The sequence below is a fragment of the Aquarana catesbeiana genome, linkage group LG01, assembly GCF_042186555.1.
Source record: "Aquarana catesbeiana isolate 2022-GZ linkage group LG01, ASM4218655v1, whole genome shotgun sequence".
NCBI classification, from domain to species: Eukaryota; Metazoa; Chordata; class Amphibia; order Anura; family Ranidae; genus Aquarana; species Aquarana catesbeiana.
Window position 1 is genome coordinate 517826068 of NC_133324.1, and position 23813 is coordinate 517849880.

At 44.3% G+C, this 23813-nt stretch overlaps 1 protein-coding gene across 2 annotated transcripts in view; it reads right to left on the reverse strand.

The window, feature by feature from the left end:
- R3HDM4 (R3H domain containing 4) overlaps positions 1-23813 on the reverse strand; it is a 155093-nt gene that overhangs the window by 108012 nt on the left and 23268 nt on the right. For both annotated transcript variants that reach the window (XM_073594057.1, XM_073594056.1), the window contains exon 2: positions 12612-12766. In XM_073594057.1, the coding sequence (XP_073450158.1) occupies positions 12612-12766 (155 nt within the window). The remainder of the gene's footprint in view (positions 1-12611; positions 12767-23813) is intronic.

A 23813-nucleotide genomic window follows, 5' to 3' on the forward strand; every position in this document is an offset into this window, starting at 1 on the left:
CTTTGGGGTGTACTCACTTTTGTTGCCAGCGGTTTAGACATTTGCAGATCCTGTCCAAGTCATTAAGGTTTCAAGGCTGACATTTAGAAATTTGAACCTTAAGCTCCCTCCACATATTTTCTATGGGATTAAGGTCTGGAGACTGGCTAGGCCACTCCAGGATCTTAAATGTGCTTCGCCACTCCTTTGTTGCCTTGGCCTTGTGTTTTGGGTCATTGTCATGCTGGAATACCCATCCATGACCCATTTTCAATGCCCTGGCTGAGGGAAGGAGTTTCTCACCCAAGATTTGGAGGTACGTGGCCCCGTCCATTGTCCCTTTGACGTGAAGTTATCCTGTCCCCTTAGCAGAAAAACACCCCCAAAGCATGATGTTTCCACCTCCATGTTTGACGATGGGGAAGGTGTTCTTGGGGGTCATAGACAGCATTCCTCCTCCTCCAAACATGGTGAGTTGAGTTGATGCCAAAGAGCTTGATTGTGGTCACATCTGACTACAACACTTTCATCTAGTTCTCCTCTGAATCATTCAGATGTTCATTAGCAAACTTCAGACGGGCCTGTACATGTGCTTTCTTGAGCAGGGGGACCTTGTGGGCGCTGCAGGATTTCAGTCCTTCACGGCGTAGTTTGTTACCAACTGTTTTCTTGGTGACTATGGTCCCAGCTGCCTTGAGATCATGAGAATCAGTCCAGAGCTGCACGGGAGAATCTTGAAAATGATCACTGAAACTACACGAGGTGAGATCTTGCATAGAGCCCCAGACCAAGGGAGATTGACAGTTATTTTGTGTTTCTTCCATTTGCGAAAAATCGCACCAACTGTTGTCACCCTCCCACCAAGCTGCTTGGTGATAGTCTTGTAGCGAATTCCAGCCTTGTGTAGGTCTACAACATCCTTGAACAGCTCTTTGGTCTTGGCCATGGTGAAGAGATTAGAATCGGATTGTTTGCTTCTGTGGACAGGTGTCTTTTATACAGCTAACAAGCTGAGATTAGGAGCACTCTCTTTGAGAGAGTGCTCCTAAATCTCAGCTCATTACCTGTATAGAAGACACCTGGGATCCAGAAATCTTGCTGATTGATAGGGGATCAAATGCTTATTTCACTCATTACAATGCAAATCAATTTATAACTTTTTTGAAATGCATTTTTCTGGATTTTTGTTATTATTCTGTCTCTCACTGTTAAAATAAACCTACCATTCAAATTATAGACTGATCGTTTGTCAATGGGGAAACATACAAAATCAGCAGGGGATCAAATACTTTTCCCCCCTCACTATATATGCCCAACAAGGACCAGCAATGTACTGGTAAGTCACTGGACTGAGCGGTTATACAAGGATGATGCCTGCTAGTGCAGGCATCCTCTTGTTATAGTTTTTTTTTTTCAGCTGATGGTTGGCTTTCATGTAAAAGCAATCCTAGCGTCTAATTAGCTAGATTGCTTTTACAGGCAGTGGGAGGGGTATATTCTTAATGCGAGGTATTATGAGGATGGATAGCATGCAGATTGTGAGCGGGAAGGGGCAGTCATTTTTTCAACTTTCCATCTATTAAATATTCTGCTTGTTGTTTTAACTTTGGATAGTAAAACATTTTTTTTTCTGCCAGTAAATACCTTATACAGCCCACTTCCTGTTTCTTGAACTGAAAAGGGCGGAGATAGTCATCAGAAAGCACCACATCCCACGATTGAATGTAAATAGGAGTAAAGGCTAATTCGCCAAAAAAGAGGGGAGGAGGGGGTTTCGCCCCCGGGACTTTTAAGGTGCTATTTAAATAAACAAAAGAATCAAAAATCAACCAATCTGTACAATCAATATTATATAAAATCTAAATTTTTATTGAAATCATAGATTAAAATATCTATGCCCCAAAAGGATGAGACATCATCATAAAAAAGCTTGAACATGAATATATGTCAGCCTAAAAATCACATTACAAGATGCAACAGGAAGAAACTACTTAAATGATTCCATGACAATCTGCCGCTCGACATGTTTCGCTCTAATACGAGCTTCTTCAGGAGTTTAAAGGCTGTAATACACCAACGCTGCATAAGCGATTGAATTAACTGATCACCTGCTACCAATTTTCAACTTAGGGGCTCTCATACGTAAAAGGTTTCCTTGTCTTGATGTGACCACAGCGGAATATAAAGTCTTAAAGTAGTCCTCAAATAGAAAAAAATATATATAAAACAAAGCGCTGTGATGCTAAATAGCTGATAATTACACATAAAACCAAGTGAGGCTGCTATCAAAAGAGAGTGTTTTCAGAGTCACTTAAAAAGAATAAATAATGATATTTGAAGCGCTTCACAATGTGCATGAAAATGAATATATAAGAATAAATATAAATAGTCAAATAAATCCAGCGGTGAGTAAAAATTCCTAAAAAATCCAGCAATCAAAATAGTGTAAAATTATAAAAAATTAGTGACACCAAATGTGTAAAAAAATTCACATAAAAATAAATATATAGGGATGTATTCAGAAGGTTCAATTATACAGGTGTAGAATCCTGATTGGTATAGAGCTTTTGATCACTAGCAAAGCTGTTTAAAAACACTTGCTTAATCAAGGTGCTCATTGACCTTCATAGTAACAATGTGCTTTTTGCTTCTATTCACAACCAATGTGAGAATCATAAACAGGCAGATAAGAGAAAAAAACAATCATTGTGCAATAGTTAGGATACCAAGGTACACAGGCAAACTTCAATCCACTCACGTGTGCCTTATAATAAGGCATATGCAGGTTTTACTATAGCAGTCAGCCGCCTTAGACAGGAGCAGATTCAGTGCAGTACACTGTGTGATACTGCTGATCTGCACAGAGCGTCCTTGGCTCCTCCACAGAGCCAAGGACGCTCTGTGCAGATCAGCAGTATCACACAGTGTACTGCACTAAATCTGCTCCTGTCTAAGGCGGCTGACTGCTATAGTAAAACCTGCATATGCCTTATCATTATAAGGCACACGTGAGTGGATTGAAGTTTGCCTGTGTACCTTGGTATCCTAACTATTGCACAATGATTGGTTTTTTCTCTTATCTGCCTGTTTATGATTCTCACATTGGTTGTGAATAGAAGCAAAAAGCACATTGTTACTATGAAGGTCAATGAGCACCTTGATTAAGCAAGTGTTTTTAAACAGCTTTGCTAGTGATCAAAAGCTCTATACCAATCAGGATTCTACACCTGTATAATTGAACCTTCTGAATACATCCCTATATATTTATTTTTATGTGGATTTTTTATGTGAATTTTTTTTACACATTTGGTGTCACTAATTTTTTATAATTTTACACTATTTTGATTGCTGGATTTTTTAGGAATTTTTACTCACCGCTGGATTTATTTGACTATTTATATTTATATATTCATTTTCATGCACATTGTGAAGCGCTTCAAATATCATTAATTATTTAGTCCTCAAATAGAACCAATTGGATACTGGCTTAAAACATAAAAGTTTCACAGCACATGCAGACCATAAAGACCAGGATACTTCGATAGTGTAGTGAGCTAATCACTGGTAAACACTATGGTTGATTGTGCAGAGGGAGCGATCCCTTTCCAGCAAAACTATTTGTAGGACATCAATTCAGCAAGTGGGCTTGAGAATACTCCATGCCCCCTCTATAGAGAAGCGCCGGTAGCAGAGCCCAGATTTAATATTGATTGTACAGATTGGTTGATTTTTGATTATATTGTTTATTTAAATAGCACCTTAAAAGTCCCGGGGGCGAAACCCCCTCCTCCCCTCTTTTTTGGCGAATTAGCCTTTACTCCTATTTACTTCCTGTTTCTTGTCTGGTAAGAAGCCTATGCTTATGACATCATGCACAGCCCTCTCTCACTCTCGTGAGAGTTTGCCAGGAAGGGAGGGGGCAGGTGAGACATAAGAGGGCCAATGAAAGCTGCAGAGGTGTGACTGTGTGTATCCAGGAACTTAACAAGCAGCAGCTTCAACTGCCCTCAGTTTAAATGGTTGCAGCCAGACTCAGCGGAGGGATATTTATGCAGCATATTTGGCACGTACAGAATCACAGTATATATAAAATAATATGCAAAGTGGTTGGAGGGAAGCTTCAGAATGGCAAAGATGTTTTTATTACAAATTATGTGAGCAGACTGCAATTTCCTCTTTAAAGAAGTCACTTACTTGTAACATGAATGTTACCTCAAAGTCAGATTGACTTTAGAAATTTTTGTTTTAATACTTGTTCCAGGTTAGTGACTTGGGAAGCATTGAATCCATTAGAGAAGATACTTACTCAACTAAAAAGGTTTAAAAAAGTTACTTTTAGCTCAGAATATAAAGAAAGTACAAAACAAAACCTAAAGAATGGGCTGCACAGTGATGACATCACTGGTGTTATATCAACTTTATTGCAGTCACACAAACATGTTGTAAAAGTCATGCCTTAAGACTACCCTGCACTGATGCATTTCACCCTTATGGGCTTACGATTAAAATGGTTGTAAAGTCATATCTATTATATTCTTTTATCCTCTGTTTTAGGAACACATTACAGTGTGTGGTTTTTTTAAACTATAAAGCTAAATACCTTCTTTTCCCAGCTCTGCTGTTTGGTCACATGTCCTCCCTCTGCTCTCCTTCTCAATCTAAGGAGTACAAGGGGAGGGGCTGAGATTCCCCTCTGACGTATGCAAGCTAGCAGAGGGAGAACATGTGACCACATAGCAGAGCTGGGCAAAGAAGGTATTTAGCATAATAAAAAACAAAAAAAACAAAACACACACCACATACAGTGCTTAAAGCGGAGTTCCACTCAAAAGTGGAACTTACGCTTAATCTGTCTCCTGTCCCCCACCGGTGCTACATTTGGCACCTTTGGGGGGGCGCCTCATCTCCCGGAAGTTCAGCCCCCTCCGCCTTCCTCTGCTGCCAGACCATTTAGAAGGCACAGCGCAGCCAGAAATGGCGGTGGCTGCACCCGACAGCCAATCCGAAGATCGGCTGGGGTGCCGACATCGCGGGCTTCCTGGACAGGTAAGTGTCCATATATTAACCACTTCCATACGGGGCCTTTTTTGGCACTCCTCTCCTACATGTAAAAATCATCACTTTTTTGCTAGAAGATTACTCAGAACCCTCAAACATTATATATGTTTTTTAGCAGACAACCTAGGGAATAAAATGGCTGTCATTGCAACTTTTTATACCGCATGGTATTTGCGCAACAGTTTTTCAAACGCCTTTTTTTGGGAAACAAAACAGTTTCATGAATTAAAAAAATAACAAAACAGTAGAGTTAGCCCAATTTTTTTGTACAAAGTGAAAAATTGACAGTTACTTATCGGTAACTGTTTTTCTAGGATATCTTCCAGGACGGCACACCTGAGAGATGAGAGGCTCCTCCCTACAGGAAACACAATCAATCGACAGCTGTTTTAAGTTCCCACCCTTCCCCTTGATCCTCAGTTTGTAGAGAAGTAACTCCTGAACCTGGTTCACAAGGGAAATCATTCCTTATAGGTACTCACCTTCTAGTGTTCTATCATTTTCCCTCCTCCAACGGGCGGGAAGTAGGCCTGCCGTCCTGGAAGATATCCTAGAAAAACAGTTACCGGTAAGTAACTGTCAATTTTCTCTTAGTCATCTTCCAGGACGGCACACCTGAGAGGATAATCAAGTACCTCAGGCCTACATTAGGCTGGGACCACTGCAAGACCCTCTTGGCGGACCTTGGTTCTGCAGTGAGTTTTACCTCCACTCCATATGCTTGATGAAGGTATTATAGCTGGATCATGCGGCTGGTCTGCAGGTCTACTCCACCGATGTCCCTGCCTTCTCCGCTTCGGATGCAGGACCTAGGTGGAGTGGACTCTTAAAGATGGAATCAGAAACCATGTTAAACTTGTAGGTTAGCAATGTTGCCTGTCTCACACATCTAACAACCATGGCCTATTGTGCCTGTAGGTGCTACTTAGAACCCCTAAAGATTAATCAGAGACCTGTGTTGTAAGACAAGGACACTCATTGATCACTAAGAGGGCCTGTCTTAACACTACCCTGTTCAGGGAATTAAAACTGCAAAAAAAGGTGGGCCCCTAACAGACAACCTTTTTTGTTCATTTTTATCTTTACATCAGCAAAGACTAAAGGGAAGCCTACTTAAGGGTAATAGATTAACCGAGGCTTGATCCCTGGGTTTAAGGCATGCCCACTCTGTGGCTTTATTTACGCCTGAGTGCCTACTTCAGGAGAATAAAGTTCATAGCAGGAGTATAACACTTATACTGCTACATCTAGTTCTGCTAGAAGGGTGAGATGAAGGCCATGCACCGAGCCGTAACCTATTCAGTCGGTTATACATCTTTATACTTCATCTTCAGGTCATAATACTCCTCTGAACAGAACTTCCCAAGTTCTTACTAAGCAGGGTGATTCTTTATCGCCTTCCTCCAGTGTCCTATAACCCTACTGGGCTTCAACCCTAGGAAATGGTTCCAGCATTCCTGAATGTAAGGGGCTGAGGCTTTCTGACATGTGACGTCTGCAGCCAGAACTCCAGGCCCCTCCACGGAAAAGAGGGCTGAAATACAAAAGGTGATACATGCATTAATATCACAAATTAAAAAAGATCATAGATTGTGGCCCAGCACAATAGATTTAGACAGAAAGGACACAAGCATAGACAATAATGTGTATCCGAGTGTGGCTAGCTAAACCAACATATCAAATATGGGAGAGACCCAAATCTGAACTTCAATGTAGACAAACAGTCCTCACAGTCTGGTTTTCTGACGTGCAGCCAATATGTAAAAACATTAAGACACACGCAAACCCTCAGCCTTGGTTCACACTGGGACGACTTGTCAGGCGACCTAGTCACCTGACAAGTAGCGTCCTGTTCTGTGCAATGGAACCAGTCTAATCGTTGCGATGCAAGTCGCTCCGACTTAGAAAAAGGTTCCTGTACGACTTTGGGGGCGACTTGCATTGACTTCTATACAGAAGTAGTTTCGCAAGTCGCTGCTGAGTCATGTCCTGGGTCGCCTGAGGCAGTCGCGCTGTAAGTCGTGCTGCCTCAGTGTGAACCGACCCTAATTGCTTCGTGTTTATGAAGCGCAGCTAGCTAGGTCATAACTGATATATATATACATAAAGGACGGGAGTCCTGTTTTACGGTGAAGTTTTACTGATGTACAGCAAAACAGCCATAAATATAAGACAGAAAGACCCAAACTTCTATGTTGCGTATTTCTGACGAACCACCAAATACAGTTATAAGATCAATATGGCACACAAGACAATATCTTTTCTGTTATGCAGTTCTGTAGTGCAGTCACATAGAACCAACACAGAAAGGACCCAAGCAACCTGCAGCATTGTGTTTTTCTGAAGTGCAGTAAGGTAAGGGAATCTGAAACAGAAAGCACCAACAAGCTTCGATGTTGAGTATTTCTGCTGTGCAGACACATAAAAACAGACAGCCTTCTTAGCTGCGATCTTTCTGGTGTATTGCAAAGTAAGGCAATAACTCCATGATGTCTATTCTTGTTGTGTAGCAAAACCTCAACCAGAAGGGACAGATAAAACTTAGGGCTCCCACACCTGTGCGACCCAACCTGCAACCGCAAAAACGCAAGAGAAAAGTCATACACTATGGCTTCCAATGGGAACCATTCGTGTCTGTGCAACTCCAGGTCGCAGCGCCACCAAGGAGACCCTGCTTTCTGGATCCACAGACCTCAAGATTACACAGGTCGCAGGTAACTTGCAATTTTCAGGTTGAACAAGCGAGGGGTCCCCAATGTTGTATCTCCCTGGAGGCGTGCAGCCAACAACCCCCTGCTGTATATCCTTAAGAAGCAGCAAGATAGAACAATGAGAAACAGAAAAGACACCCCTCACTGCTGTGCCTTTCTGATATGCAGCCGATAAGGCAGTAAATTTAGGACATACAGGACACAAACAAACAATCTTCAATCTTTGTGTATGTCTGATGTGTAGTAATATACCAATACTGAGCAGAGACGCCACCACCCTCAATGTGTCTCCCTGCTGAGGCAGCAAAAACAAATCAGAAAAGGACAAGCAACCTCACTGCTGTGTCCCTTCTGATATGCAGCCAATAAGGCAGTAAATGTAAGACATAAAAAGGACAGACAACCTTCAATCTTGTATATATCTGATGTGCAACAATATAACAATCTGAATAGAGATAGCACATCCATATTGAAGGGATTTGGCATGCGACTCAACATGTCAAATCGCATGCCTAAAATCGTCAGCCTTTGCCGTTAATAGCACAGTCAGCCCGATGCCACTTTGCGGGGCTGCACCGATTACCAAAGGCAGTACCAGTACTACCCCTGGCACAGGTTCAATTTGTATTTCCCAACAATTCAGGACCATCAATCTTCACTACTGCCTTTCTAAAAAGCAACCAATAAGGCAGTAATACAGGACACAAAAAACCCCAGACAGAACTCAATTTTGAGTATGTCTGATGTGCAGCAATATAACAAATATGAGCAGAGGTGTCACAAGACTCAATGATGTGCATTTCCGCCATGCGTCACAAGACCAGAAAGTACAGACCACCTTCCCTGTTGTATTTTTCTGATCTGTAGCCAAATAAGGCAGTACCTTTAGGATATAAGACAACAACCAAGCTTCAGTGCAGTGCATTTCTGATGTACAGCAATATACCCCTTATGAGCAGAAATGTCACATATCTCAATGTGTATTTCTGCTGTGCCACAAAACATCCCAGCAAGGACAAACCTTCACTACTGAGGTCTACTGGTGTGCAACCAAGGAGGAGTCATGGTGTATCCCTTTATGAAATAACCAAACAAAGCAATTTGATCCCTAGGCATAGCCTGGGCTGTAGATACTAACACTTCACCCCCAGTGAAGGAACAAATCCTAAAATGGTTAGACACCTTACTATAGTAGCTGTTGTCCTACCTTACCTCCATAGACTGAGCAAACGCTGGGCAGCTCACACACAGGTGGGGCTGATCAGAAACTAAAGTCTCAATGAGCCCAGCCCTAGAGACTAATTTAGGACAGCCTCTAGAAAAGGTGGTCACCAATTTAGCCTGGAGGATAATAGCCACCTGCAGGCCTTAATCAAGCAATCATGTATCTATCTAGCTCTTGCATATGTTTGCACAGAAAATCCTTAATTAAAAGATATAGGAAGCGATTTATGGTAAATCGCCTTTAGATCTGTCACTGAGTTGACTGTAGCCCAAACCAACAAAAAGGTTTTTCTTACCTCCTGCACTATAATATAACCACAATGTAAAGGTGGAGTGGGAGGTTGGAACTTATAACTTCAGATTCCTAGCAGCTGGGCTAATAGGGCCATATAACCTAGTGCACCTGCTGACCAGGAGAGCTTACTCCTGAATCCTTCAACCATTGCACAATCCATAAATTGTTCAGTGGTATACCTGGCCTGTAAGGAACTCTTTGTATCTACCAGGTCCCCCCCCCCCCCCCTTCGCTCTATTCATCCCTGCTAATGTCCCACAACTGGACATGTAGGGAGAGGCTGGCAACCTACTGTTGTGATAACCACAGTGTCTCTGCTGTAAGAGGGAGCTGTGGCTGGTGGTTTTAGCAGTAGCTTCTGGGCTATTTTGTTATGCAGACCCCAGGTCCTGCACGGTACCACTCAGTAAATACAAGGGGAAGGGGAAGAAATGCCTTACCTACCTCTTTCCCATCTGAGGTGGTTTAGGCACACTCGCTCCTCTGCACCACTTTTCCACCATACAGCATCTGATGTAAGAGGGAGCTGTAGCTGGTGTTTTTAGCAGAAGCTTTTGGGCTATTTGAATCCAGACCCCAGGGGAGATTATCTCAAATGCCCAGAAACCATCTGGCTGGGATTGGGGATTTTGCAGCTAAATTCCCAAGGTAAAGTACTCACCGTTGTCGTCTTCCCCTTTTGCCACAGCCACCGGGCTTGCTTTTCCATCCTTATGGTCCACACGCAAGGAGAATAGCCGCCAAAGTGCCCCCCCAACTGCTGTCCCTGTAGGGAGCTGCAAGGTTAGGCTGTGTCCTGCCAGTCAGTATATACACATGGGGGGGCAATGCCGTACGTTCCTCATTCCATTCTGAGGTGGTTTAGGCAGACATCCACCGTAGTGAACTGGTGCCTCCTCGAAAGGAGGATGTGGGCGCCTGCTCCTGCTGACTCTCAGCCTTCCCTCCTGGGTAAGAACACGGGTCGTTCAGGTGGCACCCTCCCCAGCAGCCCACGCGAGCTACCAGGGGCCCAGGAGTCGGGGGCCCTGGAAAGAACTGACAGCCAGCACCCCTGTCTGAATGGACGCCCGGACAGGTAAGGGGGGGGGAGACAGGAAAAAGGCCCCTGAAGTTCTGGGGACACCACTGTAGCCAGGGGCCTTCAGCTCTCAGGGGGGGGGCTCTTCCAGTTTCTGCTGCCCCCCCCTGAGGAAAGGATAGGGAACCCCCCAGGAAGGATACATTTATCCGGCCAGACCCAGAGGCTCATCAGGTACTAACCAGGCCCGACCCTGCTTAGCCTCCGAGATCGGGCAGGCGGCGCCCTCTTTCACTTTCAGGGTGATGTGGCCGTAGGCCTTCCCAGGCATTTGGTCCGGCTCCCAGGGGGGACCACCAGCCCCAGGCTTCAGGTCATTTGGAAAAAAACAAACGGTTTCGCTGTGTAGGGAGAAACACAATCAAAAACTGAGGATCAAGGGGAAGGGTGGGGACTTAAAACAGCTGTCGATTGATTCTGTTTCCTGTAGGGAGGAGCCTCTCATCTCTCAGCTGTGCCGTCCTGGAAGATGACTAAGAGAAAATGATGTTATGCCGAGTAGATACCCAACATGTCAAGCTTTAAAATTGCGCACACTCATGGAATGGCCCCAAACTTCGGCACTTAAAAATCTCCAAAGGCGACGCTTTAACATTTTTTACAGGTTACATGTTTAGAGTTACAGAGGAGGTCTAGTGCTAGAATTGTTGCTCTCGCTCTAATGCACGCAGCGATACCTCACGTGTGGTTTCAACGGCGTTTACATATGTGGTCGGGACTTGCGTGCGTGTTCGCTTCTGTTCGCGGGCACATGGGGACAGGGACGCTTTTCAAAAAAAAAAAAATGTGTTTATTTTACTTTATTTTGTTTATTTTTACACTTTCTCTTGAATTTTTTTTTTTAATCAATTTTATTCCTATTTCAAAGGAATGTAAACATCCCTTGCAATAGGAATGGTGCGCGACAGGTCCTCTTTATGCAGAGACGTGGGGTCTATAAGACCCCGCATCTCTCCTCCAGGATGGAAAGCATGAGAAAAAAAAAAAATCCCATGCTTTCCGGACGCGATGGCGGCTTTGTTTAGAACCGTGGCCCGGGCCTCCAACGGTCAGAGATAACTGGTGACCATCTGGTCACCGGAAATCTCTATGCTAGTCATCAGGCGGTGGTGGATTCTTTCTTCGGGTCCCCGATGGCACTAGAGAGCCCGGAGAAGCACTGGAGGGGACTGGAGGGGGGGGGTTTGTCTCCTTCCATCGCCTGTAAGAACGATAAAGCAGCCTGCCGCCATGATCGTTCTTACAGGTGCACAGAATCGCCGGCTCTAGAAGATGATATCTGGATGATACCTGTAACTGCAGGCCTCATTCAGCTATTCCCACTGAAAGTCAAGGACGTCATATGACGTCCTTGGGCTGGAAGTGGTTAAAAGTCAGCATTTGTAGCTGCTGACTTCATTTTTGGTGGTGGTGGGGGGGGGGGGGGGGCTGGACCTCCTCCTTAATAGGTTTCTGAAACAGAGGATAAAAGAGGTTACTTTACAACCACTTTACCAAAGGAAAGCAGTAGCTGCAGCAGAATACTCAAAGGCAGGAGGAGAGGAGAGGGCAGGGGTGGAGAGCAGATCATCTTCAGAAATGACAGAGAGAGGGAGATGCAGAGATCCTGAGGAAAGAGCAGGATGATGGACGCACATAATCTGACCATGCTATTAGGGATCAGCAGCCATGATAAGCGTGGTCAGTACACACATAAGGGAACACAGGAAGGATCAACTAGGTATTGTACAACATAGAGAGGGAGAAATGACATGGCAAAAGCACTGTGCTATATCTCATGCCTTAAAGGGATAGGGGCTTTTTTTTTTTTTTTTTTTGGGTTACAACCACTTTAAGCCCGTTGGTCATCTGATCTACACCTGCACAAAGAGTACATGCTTGTGGGTGAGCACCTGACACAGAACATAGTATGTTGGCATTCTGAGCTACTGTTTATTCAAGATGGCTTACTCTTATGTGCATTTACCCTCATAGACCCCATACTATCACAGTATTAGCAAGATCTTTAGTCAAAGTAAATCACGAGTATATAGTAACCAGCTGGAACCACTGTGTTACATATCTATTTGCTAGAACTGTCAAAATTTGACAGTGCTACTGCATGGTATAAGCATACTGCTAGAAAAAAATATTCAACAATGGCAATATTATGGAATATGCAGCAGAACACTGTTAAAGTGCCACATGCTGCAAGCAATTTTGAAGAGAAGAGGTGCCTCAGATTCCATATCTATGAGTGTCCTCTCCCCTTAATTTGTCTCACTGTTTTCTAGGCGGCGTAGATTCTTCCTCCCTTTAGCCTTTGGAGTAAGGTCAGAGTTGCGGATGGCACGATTTATATAGTACTGCTTCCGTTTAGCAGCACAGACTTTCTTAGTAGGAGAATTTGGCAGTGGTGGGAGGCAGTCCTCTATTAACCTGTGGAAAATAAAATACAGAGAATTAGCTGGGATCTAGGATCACATGTCCTAAATGTAAAATACAAAAAAACGATGGATATAAAGCCAATGTTAAAGTAGAAGGAAAAACTAACTACTAAACAGACTATTATTATCTTCTCATGGTCCTTTAATGCCCTTGGTCACAAATTGCTGTTTAAATACAGCATCTTTTATCAGCGTTTTGTACGTGCAACCATGTGGCCGCAAAGCCCTGGGTCCTCTACCCTTCTCATTCTGCGGCGTCTGCTGTTGGGAGGAGACTACTCTCTCCCTCAACAACAGATAGAGCAGGCTTCCAGTCAGAGGCACCCCGTGATCTGAGCCGGAAGTTCGGCCCCTCTCCTACCCCCCGCAGTCATCTGGGACAGGCAAGTGTAAGGAGAAGGAAGAAGGGCAGAGGGAAACGAGGAGAAGGAAGAAGGGCAGAGGGAAACGAGGAGAAGGAAGAAGGGCAGAGGGAAACGAGGAGAAGGAAGAAGGGCAGAGGGAAACGAGGAGAAGGAAGAAGGGCAGAGGGAAACGAGGAGAAGGAAGAAGGGCAGAGGGAAACGAGGAGAAGGAAGAAGGGCAGAGGGAAACGAGGAGAAGGAAGAAGGGCAGAGGGAAACGAGGAGAAGGAAGAAGGGCAGAGGGAAACGAGGAGAAGGAAGAAGGGCAGAGGGAAACGAGGAGAAGGAAGAAGGGCAGAGGGAAACGAGGAGAAGGAAGAAGGGCAGAGGGAAACGAGGAGGGAAGAAGGGCAGAGGGAAACGAGGAGGGAAGAAGGAAGATCGAAACGAGGAGGGAAGAGGGAAGAGGGAAGATCGAAACGAGGAGGGAGGAGGGAGGAGAGTGGGAAGATCGAAACGAGAGGAAGCTCTGCTGATTTGTTTCATCCAATCATGTACAAGCAAAAATGCTGTTTATTTTTCTTGCATGTGCCTCTCAGATCTACAGCGACTGCACTTCCAAGTGCACAGTGGATTTGCCTTTAGTAAATCAACCCCATAGTGTTGATTTACAAAGGGCAAATAGACTGTACACTTGGCAAAGTGCAGTTGTACTCTGCAAGTGCAGTTGCTCTAGAGCTTAGTAAATGAGGTAAAGCCTCACTTTGCAAGGAATACCCAATCACATGCAAGGAAAAAAAAAAAAAAAAAGCATTTTTGTTTGCACATGATTGGATGTTGGAAGTCAGCAGAGCTTCCCCTCATTTATTAAGCTGTGGAGCAACTGCTCTTGCGGAGTAAAACTGCACTTTGCAAAGTGCACAGTCTATTTGCATTTAGTAAATAAACCCCATAAAATAACATGCTGGGGAGTAGAGCTGCACGATTAATCGTTAAGAATTGAAATTGCGATCTTCAAAACAGCATGTCACGATCTTTCTAACTAGTGCAGAAAGTTCTCACTGTTGGAGAAAAAAAAAAAAAAAAAAAAAAAAAAAAAAAAAATCTGGGCAGCCTGCCAAGTTTTATTACAACACAAACTCCGGCATGTAGATGAGGAAGAAAGAAGAAGAAAGAACGAACAAGAACGAACAAGCACTGACCCATAGCATCCATTTCAAATGTACATTGATGTTCTCCCTATCTAATATTGTGTCTTTTTTTTTTTTTTTTTTAATAAAAACTCACTATTGAAATTGAAGAAAAGTGACAGATATTTTCAAACATTACAGTCGCAAGACTAAACTAAAAAGATCCTGTCTTTAATCGCTAGATACATTTTTTAAAGCTAGAGCTCATTTGTTCCTCTCTTCATCTGCGGGTACGATTCTATAAGCTTTAATCTGCTTGTCTATTATTTAAAACCACATGTCTATCTAAAGCTGGTCATACAAGGTTCAGTTTTTTTTCATTCAGCCAGTGGGCTGAATGAAAAAACCTGAACCAATTTCCCTCCATCCAAACAGTCAAGGTGGATGGGGGAATCCTCCCTAATGTCCTTTTGTTTTCTGACAGCAGGGAGACTCCCCCACTGTCAGAATACATTGATCAGAGCTTCAGCTGCCAATTGAGTGGCTTTTATCAGACATGGAGGTTGAACAGAAGTCGATCAACTTTTGTTCAACTGCAGTGGTCACAGATTGACCAAAATTCAGCCAGTCCCTGCTGATTTGGACGATTTTAATCTATTCATGGCTGCACTGAAGTAGAACTATAGGCAAAACTGCCCCCCCCCCCCCCCCCCACCACCACCCCGTTTTGGATAGAGCAAGGGAGTATTATAACCCATCAGATTTTTTTTTTTTTTTTAGCCATCTGTGTCCCATTGCAGAGATCTCCCTCACTTCCTCTCCCATAGCCAAAACAGGAAGAAATCCCTGGGAATTCCTTGGGGACCCCCAGGTCACCAGCACTAGTGTCTCCATTGGAAGATTTCCCCTCTATTACTTTTCTGGGGACAACCCAAAATGTGAGATTTTCTTTTACTTGATAATGGTAAACAGGACAAATAGAGAGGGCGAATTTCTTTAACAGGGGCACAAACTCCAATCTATCCAAAACGGAAAAAAAAAAAAAAAAAAAAAAAAAATAAAAAACCCTTTTGCCTTTAGTTATACTTTAAGACTTCATTTGTCCACGGGGTGATAAAACTACTGTGCAGTGTAAGAGCCGGTTCACACAGGGGCGACTTGTCAGGCAACCTAGCCGCCTGACAAGTCGCCTCCCGTCCTGTACAATGGAATCGTTCTAATAGGAGCCACGCAAGTCGCTCCGATTTAGAAAAAGGTTCCTGTACTACTTCGGAGGCGACTTGGGGCGACTTGCATAGACTTCTATACAGAAGTCGTTTTGCAAGTCGCCGCGGAAGTCGTTTGCAGGTCGGCTCGCTGAGGCGACCTGCAAGTCGTGCCGCCCCTGTGTGAACCAGGGCTTAATGAAAGAATGAACAGTGTTGCCAACTTTGTAAAGGAAGCACAAAATCAACAGATCTACTGGTAGGAGAAACAGGTTATTATTATTATTATTATAATAATACACGATTTATATAGCGCCAACAGTTTACACAGCGCTTTACAATGTATAGGGGGGACAACACAATTACAGTATAGTTCAATACAAAAGGTACAGGAGGGCCCTGCTTGTAGAGCTTACATTCTAAAGGGAGGGGGTGGTGGTACAAAAGGTAATAGCTGAAAGAACGATTTGATGGGGGTGGCAAACAGGTTAACAAACCTACTTCACAGGGGGAAGTCAAATGCAAAAAAACTTGTGTTAAATAGTAGTCACGGACTGCAATGTATACCAGGATGTCAATTTTGCCTATAGTTCCACTTTAATGCTTTGTAAATTGAGGCAAAAGGAATTTATTTAAAAGTGCATCTGTATTTAATCCCATTTCCCTGTCCTCCCTCATATTTTTCTCTCTCCCCCAAAACAAGATAGTGGTATATACACCTTAACAAAACAATTATTTTTTTTCTTCGTATTCAATTCTTGTCTCAACTATCAATCATAAATGACAACTCCAAGTCAACAGTCATTGAACAACAGTTATTCATAAAAAATTTTGTATTAGAGTCCAGGTTTTTTTTTTTTTGTTTTTTTTTAAAAAAGGGAGGTATGGTTTGTCCAGAACCATTAAGTATTTTTTTTCTTGTGGCTGTCACCTAAAAATATAAAAACATTTTATTGGTGTATCCCTATAAGCCCAAGTATTTCAATATCATAACACTAATTGCGTACACTAAGTAAATTGTATTTGGGATGTGGTCTGTGTGCATACAATTTTCACAGAGTAAAGATTTTAGCACATTCAAGACAACATAAATTTGCCTTAGTTTCCCAAAATCTAAAGCAGTTATAAGTGTTAGAGATTCTAGACTGCAAGCCTAAAATAATATACCCCATGTGAAACATTTTCATAGCTATAGCCTTAAGGGCCCTTTCACACTGGGGTGGGGGCGGCGGTAAAACGCCGCTATTATTAGCGGCGTCTTACCGTTGTTATTCGGCCGTTAGTGGGGCGGTTTTACCCCCGCTAGCAGCCGAGAAAGGGTTAAAAACCACCGCAAACGCCTCTGCAGAGGCGCTTTGCCGACGGTATAGCCGCGCCGTCCCATTGATTTCAATGGGCAGGAGCGGTATACACTCCGCTCCTTCACCGCTCCGAAGATGCTGCTGGCAGGACTTTTTTTTACCGTCCTGCCAGCGCACCGCTCCCTCGGGGCTTTCACACTGGATACAAAGCAGTGGCACTTTCGGGTCGGTTTGCAGGCACTATTATTAGCGCAAAAAGTGCCTACAAACCGCCCCAGTGTGAAAGGGCTCTAGTGTAGGCTTTCAAAATGTCATGAAGCATTAACCTTGGGAAATGAACAGTCCTATTTATTAGGGTACCCTTTTTCTTTATTTCAGTATATAGCTGGCCTAATAATGAGCTTGAAAATTGTGCCATTTTATATATAAAATTGTAATTTAAATGTCCTAAAGATGAATGCCAAAGCATTACTTGCTTTGAGTAATTTACTCACTAATTGCACAGCTTCTGGCCTGATATTTGTGTTCAGCTGCATTACACATTGAGAGTTTTTGTTTTCTAAATATATTATCATGGTGCAGACCTAATTACCATGAATCCTATCTTGGAAATCAGGGCTGGCTGTAAATAACACAGACAATATACCATATTAAAGTGGATCTTTAAATTACATTTTTTTTTATGTCAGGTGCATATATACTAATAGATTTATCAAGCGCAACACTTATGCCCCGTACACACGGTCGGATTTTCCGACACACAAAGTTTGAGAGCAGGATATAAAATTTTCCGACAACAAAATCCGTTGTCGGAAATTCCGATCGTGTGTACACAAATCCGACGGACAAAGTGCCACGCGTGCTCAGAATAAATAAAGAGATGAAAGCTATTGGCCACTGCCCCGTTTATAGTCCCGACGTACATGTTTTACGTCACCGCGTTTAGAACGATCGGATTTTCCGACAACTTTGTGTGACTGTGTGTATGCAAGACAAGTTTGAGCCAACATCCGTCGGAAAAAATCCTAGGATTTTGTCAGAATGTCCAAACAAAGTCCGACCATGTGTACAGGGCATTACAGGCACGAATTTTTTTTTTTTTTTTTAAGCATTTCCAGGACTGAGATGCAGGCAGGGATGGCAAAATCATGTAAATCCTGGTGCCTCTGCAGTTCTTGGCAGTGTTTACCAATGTCTGACAGCCATCTGTTGCCTACACTTATATTGTGACTTGCTACAATGTATAGTCTGAGCTGGCCATACATGAATTGAAATTATTGTGGTTCAGCATGAATCAATTCCCATCTGTATGTAGATCTCCCTGTTCCACAGAAGCTGGTCATTGCAAAGCAGCAGCTGGTGTGCGGTGCGATCCAGCCAGGGATAGGCTCAGTGATCATGCACCATCGCACGGTTTCAAACTTTATGGAGATGTCACACTGACATCTCATAAAGCTCAATTGCTGGCTGCGTGGTGCGAGGCAGTGGAAGGCCTCGCTCTGTGCTGTGAAAAAAAATTACAGTACGCAGTACTTTTTTCTCAGCGCACCACGACAGTACACCAGCATACTGGTGTGAACCAGGCACATAGGAGACCAGATATTTTGCCTTGTCCGTGCGGTAAAAACTGCACTGGAATAGTTGCTCCTTAAAAGCAGAGTTCCACATAAAAGTGTAACTTCCACTCATTTGTCTCCTTTTCCCCCCCCCCCTCCGATGCCACATTTGGGGGGGAGAGCAGATACCTGCCCCCACTCCTGGGAGTCTGGCCCACGGCAAATTACATCAACAGCTCAGCTCCCTCCTCCTCCCTCCGCCGGGCCAGTAGGAGAGCGCAGCTGTGCCTTGCACATGCGCTGTAGGGACCCAGCGTGAAGCCGTAATGGTGCACTGCTGGGTTCCCTTACCGGCAATGGCGGCGGCAGCACCTGACAGCTGAACAAAACATCAGCTGCGGGGCTGAAATCGCTGGACTCCAGGACAGGCAAGTGTCCTATTATTAAAAGGTCAGCAGCTGCAGTAATTGTAGCTGCTGGCTTTTAATTTTTGCAGGGGTGGGCAGACCTCCTTTTTAAGCACTTCAGACCTCAGACCGAGAAGGTCACCCCCTTCTCTTAACGTGTTCAGACCAGTCCCCAACCCTTTTCCACTTAACCCCTTGCGACCTTAGATTAGACTCCATTTCTCCCTACCTCCTCTACAATTTCTTCAAAACCTCTGCCCAGGGAACTACAGAGCACACCAAGTCTATCACAGGGTTTTGTTGCGACTGACATGTGATGCTTTTGCACATGACCAGAAACAGGAAGTGGATTTAGATCCTTATACTCTCCTGTGCTATAGCCACACTGGTCTGGAACTAGTTTTCCAGCACCTGGAATGGGGTTATAGGAATCAGCATGTTGGACAGTAGAGGCTGGATGGACAGCAAGACCCAGCAAACTACTGGAAAGCTGGCTGCATCTGCTGCTTTGCCCAATCTGCCTGGATGCCTGGGGCCCCATCCAGACTCCCGTCCTGCCCGAGCCCCACAGTAGCAGCGTGGTATGCTTTGGTGGCAGTTCCGCCCCTGGTTAACCAATTCCAGCCCAAGGACATCATATGACGTCCATGACTTTTCGTGGGGATATCTGAATGCCTCCTGCAGCTACAGGCATCATCCAGATATCATCTTTTAGTGCCAGCAATTCTGTGCACCGTAAGAACGAGCACAGTGGCAGTTCCACCACTTGATCGTTCTTACAGGCGATGGGAGGGAACATCTCGCCCCCCCACGCCCTCTGGTGCTTCTCCAGGCTGTCCCGTGGCCATCGGGGACCCGGAGAAAGATTCCGCCACCGCATGAACATAGAAGATTTCCGTTGACCAGATGGTCACCAGTCATCTCTTTGACCAGGCGCGATGTTATGACGTCATGTCCGGGCCGCGACTGTAAACAAAGCCGTGATCGTGGCTGGAAAGCATGGGATCGTTCATTTTTTTGGCAAGTAAAATAAAAAAAACCACACAGCAAAAACAAAAAACGTAAAAGCGCCCGTGTGCTCGCGTAGAGAAGCGAACGCACACGCAAGTCCCGCCCACATATGTAAACACGGTTCAAACCACACATGTGAAGTATCGCCACGTGCATTAGAGCGAGAGCAACAATTCTAGCACAATTCTAGCACTAGACCTCCTCTAACTCCAAACTGGTAACCTGTAAAAAAAAATAAAGCGCGGCCTATGGAGGATTTTTAAGTACCGAAGTTTGGCGCCATTACACGAGAGTGCGCAATTTTAAAGCATGACATGTTGGGTATCCATTTACTCGGTGTAACATTCACTTTATACCAAAAAAATAAATAAATAAAAATTGGGCTAACTTTACCGTTTTGTTTTTTAATTCATGAAACCGTTCCTCAGTTTTTGTAGCAAAGCAATATATCTAAACCCCAAAAAGAGGGGCGGGACCTCTGGTGTCCCATGATGTACTCCAAGAAAAGGATTTTACAGGTAAGCTGTTAAAGAAAATAGGATTTTTATATCATACATGATGGGACACAGAGCCTAAGCAATAACTTAATGGGACGTCCCATAGCAATGCTATTTGAGGGGAGGGAGAGACAACCTGAAGGGTACCCCCAGACTTGAGGACTTATGCTGCTGCCTGCAGCACACTGCGCCCGAAGGCGATATCCTCATACCTCCTTACATCAACCTGATAAAATTTGGTGAATGTATGTACAGAAAACCAAGTTGCTGCCTTGCAGATCTGAGTCATGGAGGCCTGGTGATGCACTGCCCAAGAAGCACTAGCCGACCTGGTAGAGTGCGCTTTGACTTGAAAAGAGGGGGATTTTACCCCTTAAATCATAAGTCTGAATTATAGCTTGCAGAATCCACTTAGTGACAGTGTATTTTGACACTGCCTGTCCTTTCTTAGGACCCTCTGGCAGAATAAATAAGACATCAGTCTTCTGGATCTGAGCAGTCGTCTTTAAAATAGACTTTGACCGCTCTCACCACATCAAGACAATGTAGTGACTTTTCTTCCCTGGAACATGGTTTTGGAAAAAAACGATGGAAGGACAACATCTTGGTTCAGGTGAAAACCTGAGACCACTTTTGGCAAAAAATCTGGACGAGGGAGTAACACCACTCTGTCCTCATGAATAATCAAGTATGGCTCTTTACAAGAAAGAGCAGCCAATTCCAAAACCCTCCTTCCAGAGGATATAGCAACCAACACCACCAGCTTCCTTGTCAGAAGGACTAAGGGAATATGCTGTATCGGTTCAAATGGCCGTTTTTGTAAAGCCTTGTACACACGATCGGACTTCAAACAAACTTTTCCGTGGATTTCTGTCCAAAAGGGAGTTGGCCGTGAACTTGGTATGCATACACAAGGCAGGACTTTTTCAGCCACCTTTCACCAAATCACGTGGTTTTTCAGCTCATTACCACCACCCTTAGGACAACTTCTGTATTGTTGTCTGATCTTTTGCATTGGTTCTGAGCATGCGTGTTTGTACTTTGGAGTAAAGTCCGATGGATTTGTGTACACACGATCAGACTAGCCAACGTAGGACTTTTGTTGCAGGTAGGTTTGTCTTTTCGCACAGCCAACATTTGTCCGATGAAAACCGAAAAAGTTTGTCCGATGGAGCATACACATGGTCAGATGTTGCATTAAAACAGGTAATTTGCATGTTTGTTGTCAAAAAGTCAGATCGTGTGTATGGGCCTTTACACTGACAAAACTAAGTTCAAGTCCAAGGGCTCAAAGGTGATTTAACTGGAGGATTAATCCGCATCATCCCTTGCATAAAACCCCGAACTAAATATGTAGCAAGCGGTCTTTGAAATAAGACCGATAAAGCTGAGACTTGGCCCTTAATAGTACTCAAGGCCAACCTCATCTCTATCCCTAATTGTAGAAAGGCAAGAATTCTGCCTATGATATATCTCCGAGGGTGCCAACCCTTGGATTCACACCAGGAAACGTAAGGCCTCCAGACTCTATAATATATAGTTCTGGAAGCTGGCTTCCTTGCATTAATCATAGTCGAGATAACTGACCCAGAAAGCCCACGTTTCTTCAGAATGTGGCCTTCAATAGCCAAGCCGTTAAATTTAGCGTTCATAAGGTAGGATGGAATATCGGCCCCTGTGAGAGTAGGTCTGGCCATAGTGGAAGGGACCATGGATCCCCCACTGCCATCTTTACGATTTCTGCATACCAGGACCTTCTGGGCCACGCTGGGGCTACCAGAATTACCGGCATTCTTTCCAGCTTAATCCTGCAAAGAAGTTGTGGCAGCAACTGAATAGGGGGAATGCATAAAACCAGTGAGAACTGATCCCACGGGGTCACCAAATCATCTGTTTCGCATTTGAATGGATCCCTTGTTCTGGACACAAAGTTGACTAACTTCGTGTTGAATCTGGACGTTAGAAGATCTACGTACGGAGTACCTCATCTTTGACAAACCGCTCGAAATTTCAGGGTGAAGAGACCATTCCCCTGGGAATAACTTCCGGCGACTCAAGTAGTCTGCCTGCCAATACTCTATTCCCGGAATGAAGACTGCCAATAGGCACGGAACATTCCTTTCTGCCCAAGTTAGAATATGGTTCACCTCTGTCTGCGCTGCAAGACTCTTGGTGCCCCCTTGGTGATCGACAATGCCACAGCTGTGACCTATATCAGATTGGATCCTGACAGGAGAATCCCGTAACCTGAAAGTCAAGGTCTTTAGAGCCAGGCACAATGCCGAATCTCTAGGATGTTGATGGGCAAGGGTCTTTCAGTTCTTGACCACTGTCCTTGGACAGTTATCTTCTCTAGTACTGCTCCCCAGCCTGAAAGGCTGGCATCTGTCGTTACCAGTTTCCAGATAACTGGTCTGAAGGATTTTCCCTTTAGCAGATTCTGGGTTAGTAACCATCAACTGAGACTTTGGGACATCCTTGGGGACAGTCGCATTGGCAAATCTAACGCTTGAATTGTTTTGTTCCAAGCAGACAGGATACTGTTTTGCAACATTCTTGAATGGAACTGGGCATAGGGAATCGCTTCGAATGAAGCCACCATCTTTCCTAACAATCTCATGCAAAGGCGAATGGAGGGATCTCCTTTCGACCTGACCATCTGCACTAGCTCTCTTATGGAGTTAATTTTTGCCTGAGGCAAGAATACCTTTTTCTGGGCTGTGTCTGATAAGACCCAAATATTACAGCCTTTTTAGCGGATTTAAGGAAGATTTCTCTAGGTTGAGAATCCAACCCAGACTTTCCATGTAACTGGTTGTAATGCGTACCTTTTGCTCTAAATGAGCCACCGACTGGTCTATTAGCAACAGATCGTCTAGGTACGCCAAGACTGTTATGCCTTGTGCCCTTAACCTGGCTAGAGGTGGGGCCAGCACCTTTGTGAACACCCAGGGTGCTGTAGCTAGCCCTAAGGGCAAGGCTACAAACTGAAAGTGCTGCTGTTCTCTTTCGAACCGCAGAAACTTTTGGTGAGCAGGAAATATAGGGACATGCATCCCTGATGGTCGATAGATGCCAGAAGTTCTCCTCCTTGTAGGATGGAAACTACTGACCTGATAGACTCCATGCAAAAAGAGCGGATCTTCAGGAACTGATTTAGAATGGGTCTGACATCTCCATTTGGATTTGGTACCATAAAGAGGTTTGAATAAAACCCCAAACCTTGTTCTTCTGTTGGGATCTGTAGGATCACCCCTTGAGCCAATAATCGGTCTAATGCCTGAAACAGAGATTGCCTCTTCTCTGGATCTTTGGGAACGTTTGATCTCAGAAAACGAAATGGTGGAAATTCCCGAAATTCTAGTTTGTATCCTAGAGACTGAGTATTGCAGAAGTCTTCCCCCCACTCTGGCGAGGGGGGCACCTCTTCATAATGAGGCTTTTGAATTCTGCTTTGCAGATTTCCGGCCCCGGGTCTTCTTTTGTGCCTGGGCCCGACCCTGAGGTTTTCCTCTAGAGTCTGACGGTGGAGGCCGTCGTCACTGCCTAGAGGCGGATGCCCCTGGCACAGGGGAAAGAGTCCGCTTA